The sequence below is a fragment of the Malaclemys terrapin genome, chromosome 4, assembly GCF_027887155.1.
Source record: "Malaclemys terrapin pileata isolate rMalTer1 chromosome 4, rMalTer1.hap1, whole genome shotgun sequence".
Taxonomy (NCBI): Eukaryota; Metazoa; Chordata; order Testudines; family Emydidae; genus Malaclemys; species Malaclemys terrapin.
In genome coordinates this window covers 16,680,440-16,693,145 of record NC_071508.1, presented here as the reverse complement: position 1 = coordinate 16,693,145, position 12,706 = coordinate 16,680,440, and the positions used below count along the sequence as shown (strand labels likewise).

Sequence of the window (12,706 nt, the reverse complement as noted above, 5' to 3'; positions counted from 1 at the left end):
TGGAAAGGGGATGCTGCATTCGGGGGGAGAGAGATTGCTGTTTGGGTCCCCCTGCGCAGTAGTCTCAGTGCCCTTTTACTCCTGCCAGAGGCCATGTCTACACGAGAGCCCTCTATGGTATAGGTACACTGGTATGCTATACCGGCAAAGCACTCCTAGCGTGCACGCAGCTATCCCAGCGTAGCTGTGCCTTGTTTCAGTGTAGCAACCACCCCTGTGAACAAAACAAGATACCCCGGTGAAAGAGCCGCTTTGCCAATATAGCTGCACCTATGCTAAGGGCTTCGGCCAGCACAGCTTTGCCAGTCGGGGGTCACACGTCTTCACACTGCTGGCCGGCAGATCTACGGCGGCTAGAGTCCACTGGCTTCTCAGGCCTCTAACCCATTCCCCTGTCACACCCAACACCTAGCCATGATTGGCTGCCCCTAGTCCTTGCCTTCCTCCCTGACAATGAGACGATGGCCACAGTTCACTTGATGCCCGAAGTGGCAGGTGGGTTATTTTTGAACCTCTTCTCTCCCTCTTTGTAACTCCTCCCCCCTCCCCCCCAACCCTTTCTTTCCTTTACTTCCTACTTTAACTTGCAAACGTCCTGGGGATTGCGATGGCCTACAAGAGTCGATCACTTTTTTAATCTATAATTGTTCTTGTGTCTAGAGATCCCTGCTGAGATCAGGGCCTCATTGTGCTTGGTGCTGTGTGTACAGGGTAAGAGATGGAAAATAAATGGCCGTTGGATGCCTAACCCTTTTTAGGGGCTTTTGAAAAATCGAACCCTAACAGACATTCCAGAGGTCGCATGTGGCATCTGCAATAGAGCAGGGAGTTGAGCTCTGATATTCTAAACCCCTGGCCAGTGCCTTAATCCCAAGACTAGCCTTCCTCCTCCACATCCCAGAGTCTTGCACAATTCCAGCAATGGCACCATAATAAACTTGGGAGCTTGCAGAGTGCTGCACCCCTGGAATGTCAGAGGGGGCCGTGGAGATCTCAGATGGTTTGGCTAATTTCAGGACAGCAGGTGACCCTGTAACTGGCTCATCAAGGCACGGATGCTCCCACTTTCCTGTGGGCCCCCAACTCCAGTCACTCGGAGGCTCTACTTTCCCCCAGGGCTGTGGTGAATTGGTCCCCTTTGGAAGGGGAAAGGGTGTGACAGTGCCTGCTGGCAGGAGGAGGACTAGTGGAATGAGATTAGAGGGTGACTGTGGGGGAGAAGGAACAGGGCAGAGCAAGAGGGTGGGGGTGGCTTGTGAGGAGACGGGCGGCTGGTGTGTATGTGTGAGCAGCAAGTTCCCTGCCAGGCCAGGGGCTAAGCAGTTAAGGTGAAGGGGGTGGAGGGGGCGGGAGACTGCACTGACTGGATTCTGGGCTGGCACAGCCTGTGGCGGTCACCTGCTGTGGCCCAAAGCGGGGCTGCTTGAGGGTAGAGGGAGAGCAGATCCGCTGGCATGGGCATAAGTGGGGAGACAAACCTGACCCACAGTCTATGTTTGTGCTAGCAGTTGAGGGGAACAGTTATGGGAACTTGCGGAGTGGGGACTCTGGGACATGGGGGGGCTCTCTGCTTCTGGCATGGAGCTGGGTCTGGGGAGGGGGCAGCAGCCCTGGGCTGTAAGGCGCTCGTGCTCTCTCTCTCCCCCTGTGGCAGAGAGTCTGTGTGTTTGAGGAGTGGGGATGGCAGGCAGCAGGCCCAGGTGGGGCAGGTGCAGGGCCGAGTTGTGGGGTGGCAGAGCAGAATATAGGGTGTGGGGGCCCAGCCTGTGAGGCTCTGGGGGGAGAGGTGCAGGGCTGAGTTGTGGGGTGGCAGAGCAGAATATAGGGTGTGGGGGCCCAGCCTGTGAGGCTCTGGGGGGAGAGGTGCAGGGCTGAGTTGTGGGGTGGCAGAGCAGAATATAGGGTGTGGGGGCCCAGCCTGTGAGGCTCTGGGGGGGACAGGTGCAGGGCTGAGTTGTGGGGTGTATTCTGTCACTCTGGTACAGAGCCAGCGTACAAGTGGGGCTGTGAGGCTCAGCCCCCTCCCTATGGCACAGAGCTGGGTGTGCCAGTGGGGCTGCAGCTGTCCTTGTTCTCTGACTCCATGTGCCTGGCATTCCTCCCTTCCCCCACGTGCTGGGAAGCGTGCGCTCATCCTCCCCTCCCAGTCCCTGGGCCATGACACCGCATGAGTCAAACCACCCCATTATTTTCCGTCCGGTCCAGAGACTGGGTGGGGCTCGTTCCCAGGCAGGCTTGTAGGGACACCCGGGCTGACTTCACTGACCGGCTTTCCTCTCCCTGGATCCTGCCGCCACGCGCCTCCGTCTCCCTTCGGACTGCGTGGTGCCAGCCAGCCTGTGATGGGAGGGGGGCCTTGTCTACCCTCCGCTCTCCACACCTCCTGCCTCTGCCAGGGCTGCTCCTTCCCTGGCCCCCCTGATCTGCAGGTGGCTGCAGCTGGGTAGAAGGGAGGATTTTGTTCTCCTCCTGTCCCCAGTGGAAGCACCTGGGGCTCAAGGAGGGGAAAACCCCCTCAAGTGACAGGGAAGTCAGTCTCCAGCTAGAGGTTTCCAGGCTGCCCCAGCCCTAGCCCACATGTGGAGGGGAGAGACAGTCCAAGTGGCTACAGTTCAGAGCACAGCTCCGAGTCTGACCTCCCCTGCCTGGTGCATCTCGGGAGTTGGCAGGAACCTGGCTGGGGCACCCTTAAGGTGGAAAATGCAGGGCTCTGAGTTTTTTAAGGTGGAGCTGGTGAGAAGGCAGGGGGTTATTGATAGATTTCATTTAAGTCCGCCCCAACGTAATGCTGGTTACCCAGCCCCCAGGAGACCATTCTTGTGTGTCGCAACAGGGCAGAGATGGCTTTGTGGTGAAGGCACTGGACTGGGGCTTGAGGACTGGGCTCAACTCCTAATTATGCCCCAGACTTTTCTGCGCGACCTTGGGCAAGTCACATCCCCTCTCTGGGCCTCAGTTCCACATCTGTAAAAGGGGGGGAGGGGTTAACGCCCAGATATGGAACTGGGGCCCAGAGAGGGATGCGACTTGCCTCACTGCCCAGCTGAGGGCACACCCATTAATGGCTGGAGCGGAGGGGACCATGTGCTCCAGTGACGGGCCGCGTGAGCACCTTGATCTATAAGCAGTGGTGCGTGGTCAGCTGGGCCTTGACCATGGCTGTTGGGGGCAGCCCCAGGGATCTGACTGTCTCTCGTTAACCCTTCTCTTCCCCCACTCCTCCCCTTATGGCCAAAAAAATACACGTGGCAAAGGGGGCGAGAGGGAGAGGTTTCGTTGTGATGGACTTGCGCCAGTATAAGACTGGTGGAAGCAGCAGCTGGGCTCTGGAGGTCTCTCCCCAAGCCCACGTCTTCCCTACAGCATCAGCCCAGCAATGTCTCCCTGCCAATGGGGCTGAATTTACAGATCCAGCCCTGGCATGAATGGAAGCACCCATTACTGTCCCTATCTATGCAGCTCTCTGCACTGACTCTCCTTCCCTTGATTTCCCTCCCATGTCACAGGCCTTTTCTGGAGTCCTGGAGGAGGGGGATTGCAGGTGGAAGGGATGGGGAGGGCCCCCCACTTGATCTGGCCCAGGGCCCCACAAACCCCTAATCTGCCTCTGCCAGCTTCCCAGAGTTGGAAAAACCCTAGGACGTCCTGGAAGAACTGGGTGTAGTTGATTGTGCAGGCTGGGGAAATCAGGAGTGATGCCTTGGATTCTCTGCCACCTTGCCTGGGAGCTGGATGCAGCGCAGATCTGGTTGTCTGAGGCTTTGTGGGTGGTATCTGCTGCCCACATGCTAGGCAGAAGACTGATTTCTCCTGAAGGCCTGGGGCTGCAGAGAGCTCTGGCAGCCGCTGCCTCTCCTGTGAGCGGGAGGGAGATACTGAAGCAGGCAGCTCTGATTCCACACCCGTTATAAATGCCAGATTCACAGCTAATTTGATGCAACGTGTAAACAAGCCAGTGAGCACCAGCTGGCATTCATTGGCACATGAGAGGTTTGCTAGGTGGCAGCTGTGTTGGAAAGGTGGCGAGAATCACTACCTTTGGTTTGTTGATCCGAGTTAGTGTGTCCCTTGTTCCCTCTGGCTTTCGCCCCTCTTTGTATGGTACCTGGTTGCAGCTGAACGTCTACACTTGAAAGACCCACCCGTACCACTGCGTCTGAGTCCAAATCTGGTGGTAGCCATGTAGACATTGGGGCTCAGGCTGGAGCCCAGGCTCTGAAACTCTCTCCCTTGCTGGGTTACAGAGCCCGGGCTCCAGCCCGATCCTGAATGTCTACACTGAAGTCTCTAGCCCTGCAGCCCAGTCCCCGCGACCCTGTCAATTGCCCCGAGCTCTGACACTCAGCACTGTGGGTGTTTCTCCACAGTGTAGACATACTTGTAGGGACAGCCCAGCTCACGTGGTGTCAAACCTGCAACTTGTTCAGTTTGCCTCATTCTCTCCTGTCCCTTTGCTGACCAGTCACACACCTTCCCTAGCAGGCTGATCTGGGTTGGTGGGGGAACCCCAACTGGGAACCAGAGTAAAGCTACCCACTGTTCTCATGACCCACTCCACCCACTGACGGGTCCCTGGCCCAGTGTCGGGGATAATGGAGAGTGTAGCAGGGGCTCCCAGGTTTCAGTCTTGCTGCATCATTCAAGGGAAATCACCCAGTTGGGCTCACTTGTCTCCGAGGGCAGCTCTGGCACTTGTAACCTCAATGCAAATCAGTGCTGTTTGGTATGGGTGGAGGAAGCTTGCCAACTTCTGGGCTGGAGCCTGATCTCTCCAGGGCCTGAGCGCCCTCTGCTGTTGTCTGTTGTAGAGGCCCAGCCAGAAAAGCACATGCATGGGAGTAACCAAGAATAAGTAGTAGTGCGGTCTAGTGGATGGGTATTAGGAGACCTGAGTGACTTCGGACAAGACACTTGCTCAGTGCCTCAGTTTCCCCTCCCACCGTCTGTCTGTTTTATCTGTGTAGGTTGTGAGCTCTCTGGGACAGGGTCTGTCTGTACAGCACCTGACACAATGGGGCCCTGATTTTGGCTCTGCTGTAATCTAAATAACACTGAAGGGAGTGCTGGAGAACGAAGGTACCCAGGGATATCTGAGGATGATGGGGGTGGCAGGGTGACTTTCCTCTCCTCACCTCTCCTTCTTGCCTTCCCCTCCAGGCTTATCTGGGAACCCAGCAGATCTGGAGAAGCGGAGGCAGGTCTTTGGCCAGAACTTCATCCCACCCAAAAAGGCCAAGACCTTCCTGCAGTTAGTCTGGGAGGCGCTTCAGGACGTCACGCTGATCATCTTGGAAATCGCAGCCATAATCTCCCTGGGCTTGTCGTTCTATCACCCCCCGGGCGGCGACAGCGAATGTGAGTGCCCCACGGCTTGGGGGGAGAGGGGGGAGGGCAGTGTCTCCTGGAACATTCGCTCAGAACTGGTACGGAAGGGGTTGGTCTTGCCAGGAGCTGCACCATCATATCTCCTGGGCTGTATCATCTGCGTTCTGGAAAAGGGTCTCTGGTCGCTGCTTTAGGCTTCCTCTTTAGGATCAATCCTCCGCTGGTGTGACCCTGGAGTTCCACCAGCTTCAGTGGCGCTATCTGGATTTGCACTGGCTGGTTTGCACTGATTTGGCCCAATGCCTTTAATGGAACTCTGTGGCTTTGCACCAGTTGGGGATCTGGGGCCTGATTTCCCCCTGCCCCGGCACACATGCTACCTGATTGACCAGTAAGCAGATTTTCCCTAGCTGAGTTCCCTAACATACAGCTGACATCACTGTGTTTTCCTGCCTGTTTCCTCACCAGCACACCCTTCCCACGGTACAGCTAGGTGCTACAGTGCTGGTTGTGACAGAAAATGCTAACATCCATGAGCTGATCCAAGCCCATTGAAGCTAATGGAAAGAGTCCCATTAACCTCGAATGGGCTTTGGGTCAGGCCCATAGACAAAAAGGGTTAGTTCCTATGTCCTGACCACATTCCATCTCTGTTAATTCTCTGCCCCTGGCAGTTTCCGGGAGATACAGGATTCACTTACTGCAACACCATTTAGAACAGGGCCCTGTTAAACACCTTCGAGGCGCCACCTCAGAAGCAGCTGCATCTGGAGGATGGGGGAGTCAGGATTCCTGTTAATAGTGTAGTGGAGAGGGCTTTGGGATTGTTCGGGCTTAAAAGGTGCTATACAGAAAGATATGAGAGCCACCTTCCGAGTGTCTCTAGTCCCTGCAAGGAGAAGTCAGTGGCACGATCCTGGCACTAAGGGGTGCTGTGGGCTGGACGTGAGACCCTAGGCTGTGGTGTGGGGGGGTTGGAAGCCAGTACTTTCCCCTCCAAGCTAGAAAATGGAGCTGAGTTTTCATCCTTTGGAACCATTCAGTAGAGGAGAGGAAACTGCAGCATGTCTCGTACCCTGTGCATCTCCGCATCAGCTTATGAATCGAAATGAATCACAACTCTAAACACAAGGAAGCCAGGCAGGCTTGGCGGATGGGCTGAGACAGGCAGGGGGGAGAAATTCTGCTCTTGGCCTGAGATAGCAAAATAATCCCAATTGGAGACCCCAAGAGAAAAACAGCTCCCTGACCAGGGGCGACAGGCTGAAGAGAGGGAATGAAAGGCAGAGGGGCGGTTTGAGTGACATGCTGATCGGGGCTTGGTCTGCACCCCTGGTGTGCGGGTAGCTAGATAAATGGAGGCAGGCCTTCACTGGTGTGACGGCAGCATGCAGGGTCCCGGCTGGTCAAAGTCCTGCCTTTTCTATGGCCCCATCTGACTCCCATCCAGCTCAGTGGGAGTCACTCCATCCCCAACCTGTGATCCTGGCTGTGCAGCGCTGTATGCCTAGAACAAGGGAGGAAGGTTCTCAGGACCTGTCATGTATCCATACGTGTGTGTGTGTGTAAGCTCTTATCTGCCACCAAGATACCAAGCACTCCCCTATGTGTTTATTAGTAGGCTTAGAAATACCTGAGTGATGGTCTGTATAGCCTAACCATACCAGATCCCTGTGCACATGCATAAACCATAGCTAAAATAAAAGCACCCCCATCCCCTGAACCTCCTCATCCTAGCGCATGATCATTTACGTTTTGTGTTTGTGCACTGGTGGTCATCCTGCTGTGTGCTCAGCCCCTGGGATACCTACCATGAAGCAGGCTATCCGGGGTCAATCGTAGCTGTCATGAGAGAGAGACACGTTTCCCACAGGCTGATCTCATGTCAGAGTGTATAATCTAGCACATGTCATCCAGGGATCTGAGTCCTTTGCCAGAGGCATAATCAAGACTTCGCAATGTCCCTGTCAGGTGGGCTGAGAGGTGTGGTCTGACCACGTGACTTAATTCCAGCTCTGATGGGGTGCCCCTTTGTGGTTTTGGAGGTGGCTGGGCAAGGCACTTCACCTCTCTGAGCCTCTGTAAATCAGGGCCTTAATCTGTGAGGATTAATTGGTTAAGGGTTGCAAAGTTCTCTGCAAGGGCCCAGTGATGGGGCTTACTTAGTTTTTATTGGCTGCTGTTTTGTTTCTTAGATGGTGGCTCTTTGAAGTATCAAATTGGGATAACAATTGAGGAAAGCGAGACCCAGAGATGGTGACTCATTCCCAAAGTCACACCTAGAGAGGGCATGTCAGAACTGTGAAAAGAACCCTGGTGTCCTGATTCCCAGGCTCCTGCTCTGTTAGCCCGGCCTCAGAAATGGCTGGATGGGCAGTGTGCCCATAGGGGAAGGGGGAGACCAGAGGGGAGTGACTTGTGGGAGAAAGGGACAGGAGGCATCTGTGTGTATGTGGGCCTTTCAGGCCCTTTGCTGTGCAACACACTGATAGATGCACCGAGATCTCCTTTACGTGACTGAATCTTCCTCTTTTCTGTGCTTCCTGCCGCCCGGCAGTGTGCGGCCAAGCAGCGGCGGGCGCGGAGGACGAGGGGGAGGCGCAGGCTGGCTGGATCGAGGGGGCAGCCATTCTCTTCTCGGTGATCATTGTGGTGCTGGTGACGGCCTTCAACGACTGGAGCAAGGAGAAGCAGTTCCGGGGCCTCCAGAACCGGATCGAGCAGGAGCAGAAGTTCACGGTCATCCGCAAGGGGCAGGTGATCCAGATCCCTGTGGCCGAGCTTGTGGTGGGGGACATCGCGCAGATCAAATACGGTGAGTGGTGGGAGGGGAGCCGGCCCACAGAGAGTTGACCTGGTCAGTTCAGGCACTCCTACCCCCTGCTGTGCCTGTCTCGCACCTTGCCCCTTCCCTCCTTGAGTTGGCTCAGTCATGGAGCTGCCCACAGTAGAAACTCAGCTGCCGGCTGCCCCCACTTGTCCCAGCATGTCTCAGGCCTGACCTTATAGGGGCTGGTGTCCGTGGAGGATAATGTCGCTAGCTCCACTCTCCCTGCCAACTTTCACCCTGGGCTCCTCACGCGCAGAGGCAGCTGTTGGTGCTAAGCTGAGTTCTGTGAAGTGCCTCATGCTGTAGCCACTTCCCCAGCGGGGACTTTCACCAAATTGCTTTTGCTCAGGGTCATGCTTTCATTGCACTGAAGAAAAATGTTTCTCCCGTCAGCCATCTTCTCCCCCCGCGTCCCTTTGCTGTCCATCACCCACCACTGGGAGTTTGTCTCCACAGCTATGCTGTAAGGAGTGATTTGGACGGGCAGCATGGTGCTTCCTCGTGTGGTTTTGGTTTGTTTTTCCCTCTCACCGTTGTGCCACAGCTTAGCCATGCCTTGGGATTCTGGGTAATCTCCCTGGCATCAGGAATTCTTCAGGCCTTGCCTCCCCAGCCGCAGACCAAGAAAAGGGTAGGATGAGCTTTGTGTCGGGCACAGACTGGCCTGTAACGTGTTCCCTCCTCTCTCAGGTGATCTGCTGCCCTCGGATGGGATCCTGATCCAAGGCAATGATCTGAAGATTGACGAGAGCTCTCTGACTGGGGAGTCGGACCACGTCAAGAAATCAGTGGATAAAGACCCCATGCTGCTTTCCGGTGAGGCCACCAGACGTGACCTGTGACCCAAGCCCTTCGCGCTAGGGCTGGAAACCCCAGCCAGCTGCCCAGCCTCTGGCTGCTTTGGGGTTCAGCAGGATTCATGTTCAGACGACCCAGTGCTGGTACCCTCCCAATGCCGGCACAAGTTAGACCAGGTTCTGAGTGCCCATCCTGGAGCATGGGCAGCAGGAGATGGCTAGATCCCTTCTGCCCATTTGTGGTCCTGGTACAGCATAGAGTGGCCCCTCAGCTACTGAACAGACCAAGAATGGTCTTTGTGGATGACCAGCCTTGGAGGGCGAATCCCCTTCCAGAGCAGGGGCAGCAGCAGAACAAGCTTCTGTTGCCCATTGCTCCCTGCCAGTGTGCTTCACCCCTGTCCTGGAGGGGTTTCTGTAGTGTGGAGGCATGCAGCTACTATGTGGATTGGGGCCAGTATAAGAATCTAGCTAGACTGACCGTTGTGATGGCGATGCCTGTCCCATGGGAACCTGGAATGAGATCCACTTAACTTAAAACGAGGCTCTGAGCAGCCGTCATTCAAGCAATAACTTTGGGTCTCGGTTGCCCTGAGCCAGATTTGAACTGGTGACCCAGAAGCAACAGGCTCTGTACCCCATCCCCCTGAGTCAGATAGTTTGTCTTGTTAAAATAGTCAGGAAGTTGACTGTTAACGTTGTCTCTTCCTGGCTCATGTTTTCCCTTCCCCTCGGTGCTTCATTCCCCTGGCCAGGTACCCATGTGATGGAGGGCTCTGGACGGATGTTAGTCACAGCTGTGGGCATCAACTCGCAAACTGGAATCATCTTCACTCTTCTGGGCGTGGGAGATGGGGAGGAGGAGAAGAAGGTGAAGAAAGGTAAGGAGATCTCTGGGAGCCCAGCTCTTTCCTTCTGGGATGCAGTGAGCTGTGTCCATGGCTGACAGCTGAGGGGGAACACGCAGGCCCGTTTAGTGTGAGTGACTGAGCTGGGCCTGTCAAGCCTTAAGAGATGAAACTGGGGGAATCCCACTTTTGACACCATCAGGTCATGATGCAGCGAATGCAGGGAGCATGCAGCATGAGAAGGCCCCTTCCATGCTTGGGCACCTCGGAGCACTGCCTGGGTTCCCCTTCCAGTGTCTCCTTTGTGACGCACCATCCACCGCTCTGTCTTCATCCAGCCGCAGCTCGGGAGCTTGTGGGAGCAGGGCTTCAGAGGCAGAAAGGGCGTGGCTCTGGAGTTGCTATCAGAGCTGGCTTTGGCAAGGAGGCTGGTGATGGGGTTACTATTACTCCAGCTCCATGGCGGGAGGGGATTGATAGCTGAAATGATCCATGTCCTTCAGACAGTCCAGCACCCGAGGGCTTCACCAGCAGCTTCTTTCTTTCTCTCTCCATTTGTTTTCTCTCTCTCTTTTTCATCCAAAGACATACTCCCCAGCCCCAAGGGTTGACCTGGCAGTGTGGGGGTGGGGAAGGACGGCTAGGAGGACTTGCTTTGCTCCGCAGTCTTGACATCCTCAGATGGTAGGAGTTTGTGCAGGGAAAGGGTCACTCCTGGCTCTCTGACTTTGGTGGGTGGGGAAGTGCTCCTTCAGACCCCCCCTCCCAACATCGCATTAGGCTATTGCGAACCTTGAACTCATTCCCATCCCAGCCACTCATTTTCCCCAGGAAAATGCTGTGGGGCCTTGCGGTTAGAGGGTTCAGCCCTTTGCTCTGTCCACTCACTGGCTCCAGGTCGCTCATAAGCCCCTTGCAGTGGTGTGAGCTACAGCGCTAGGCTGATCCCCGTGCTGCTGTCTGAATCCCTGGTGTTCTGAAGGCCGACTGCACTCTGGGGGGGAGCCCCTGTGTGTGTGTGTGTGTGTGTGTGTGTGTGTGTGATGCAGTGTGTGCCCACAGGGTCGGGCACATCTTGTCAGGCTGCATCGCTCACCTACGCAGCCCCGACTGTGGCAGAATCCAAACACCGCCCTGCCACCACTCCGATGTCTTGCTGCTTATTCCACCCACTCCGCCCCGATCCCTACCGGTCACAGATGGCTCAGAACCGTGGAGCCTCCTTTCTGGGGCTCCGAGATGATCCAGCCACTCCCCACTCGCTTTGGGGTTTACAGGGTGCTCGAAAGAGCCCGGAGCTCATTTTGTGGGGGGCTTGCGATGCAGCGTCGTGGCATAATGGCCTTCGTGGCAGCATATCTCCATGCAGGCAATTCATAGCCCTGCCAAGCTGATTGGGCCAAGACTTGGCTTTGGGCCCATAGGCAAAGCATCACTGTGCTTTGGGGGAGCCCCATCTTCGGAGCTCGGGTCTATGGGGAGAGTGGCAGGGCTCTCACATAGACAGTCCAAAACTCCTCCCACTCCCCACCTTCTGATTATTTATTTTGTATTGTTTGTCCTGCCTCAGGACAAGTGACTCTGCTGGCCAATGGCTAGAGGAGGCTGGGCACAAAATGGGGCTGGAGGGCTGAGCTGGAAGGAGAAGCCTGTGGGTGCATTGTGCCCTTGTACTTACATTGCAATCTGCTAGGCAATGACACTCGAGCCCCCTGGGCTTTGCCGCCAAACAGAAACCAGACAGGGAGTCAGATCCTCAGCTGGTGTAAATCAGTTTAGGTCTATGGGAGTCCATGGATCAACACCAATGTACACTAGCTAAGGATTCCAGCTTCTGAAAGTGTGTCTGGTGTTTCCTTGCTCCCTGGTAGAGGCCAGGGTGTAAGTGGCAGAAGGTATGTGGCTTATCAAAGCAGCCCAATGCTCCCTCGTGCACGGTCCACAGAACAGGCTTTTGTGCTCTCGATCCGCTTTGGCAAACCATCCGGGGATTAGTAAAAGGGACCGGATGATGGGCTCTCCGCCGTCTCCCCTACAGAATGGCTGCTAATGGACAGTGCTTGTCAGAAGGATTAAGGAGGACAAGGCAGAGTGAGTGGAGAGGCAGCCGTTCATCTCCCGTCCCGCTAGCCAGACAATCCTGTATCTCTCATCTCCAGAGAATCACTCCTCTTGCTCAGGGAGTAGTCTTCTGTCTCGCTTTTGAAGCTGTTCCCTCTGTCTCAGGAAGTGGCGCCCAACTTCTTATTTATTCTGCTTCCTGAATGTCGGTTGGCATTTCCCCTGTCTCGGGCTGTAGCGTTTGCTGACCGTGCTTGACATCCGGTGCTGTCCCCAGATGTTGAAAGCAGGGGATGGGTGGGCCGAGGGTGTTGTCTCTCGGGGCCCATTTCTCTCCATATCACTGGGCGGGGGATTGTCTGGATAAATAGTCCAACTTTAGACCCACCAGGCAAAGCCCCTCCGTCCTGCAATGCAGATTTGTTCCCAACAGCTCTTGGCTTCTTGTTACTGTGTGTATCACAGTAGCACCCAGGGACTGTAGTCCTAGTCAGGGTCCCATTGTGCTCGGAGTTGTGCATTCACAAAACAGAGACAATTCCTGCCCCAAAGAGCTTCCAAACGAAGTCTAAGATTGTTTCATTGTTACTTGTATTGTGGTAATCCGGATGGGTTGTCTGAGCTGGAACAGTTTTTAGATGAACAGGAACTACGGGCTTGATGCAGAAATCAGCATGTGGATGTCTGGCCGTTGTTCTGCAGTTTCAATGATCACAACGCAGGCCCCAGCTGAGATCAGGTTCCCTTTGTATTAGGTGCTGTACAAACACAGACAACCCCACTCATGACAAGCTCATACACTAAAGAGATGAGACCACAGGTGGAAGAAGTGAAGTAGTATTTTC

The 12,706-nt window shown here is 55.3% G+C and overlaps 1 protein-coding gene across 4 annotated transcripts in view; it reads left to right on the top strand.

Annotated features, from left to right (window-relative positions):
• Positions 1-12,706, top strand: part of ATP2B4 (ATPase plasma membrane Ca2+ transporting 4) — a 107,176-nt gene that overhangs the window by 53,695 nt on the left and 40,775 nt on the right. For all 4 annotated transcript variants that reach the window (XM_054026569.1, XM_054026565.1, XM_054026566.1 and 1 more), the window contains 4 exons: positions 5,158-5,355; positions 7,883-8,140; positions 8,846-8,971; positions 9,708-9,833. In XM_054026569.1, coding sequence (XP_053882544.1) covers positions 5,158-5,355; positions 7,883-8,140; positions 8,846-8,971; positions 9,708-9,833 — 708 coding nt within the window. The remainder of the gene's footprint in view (positions 1-5,157; positions 5,356-7,882; positions 8,141-8,845; positions 8,972-9,707; positions 9,834-12,706) is intronic.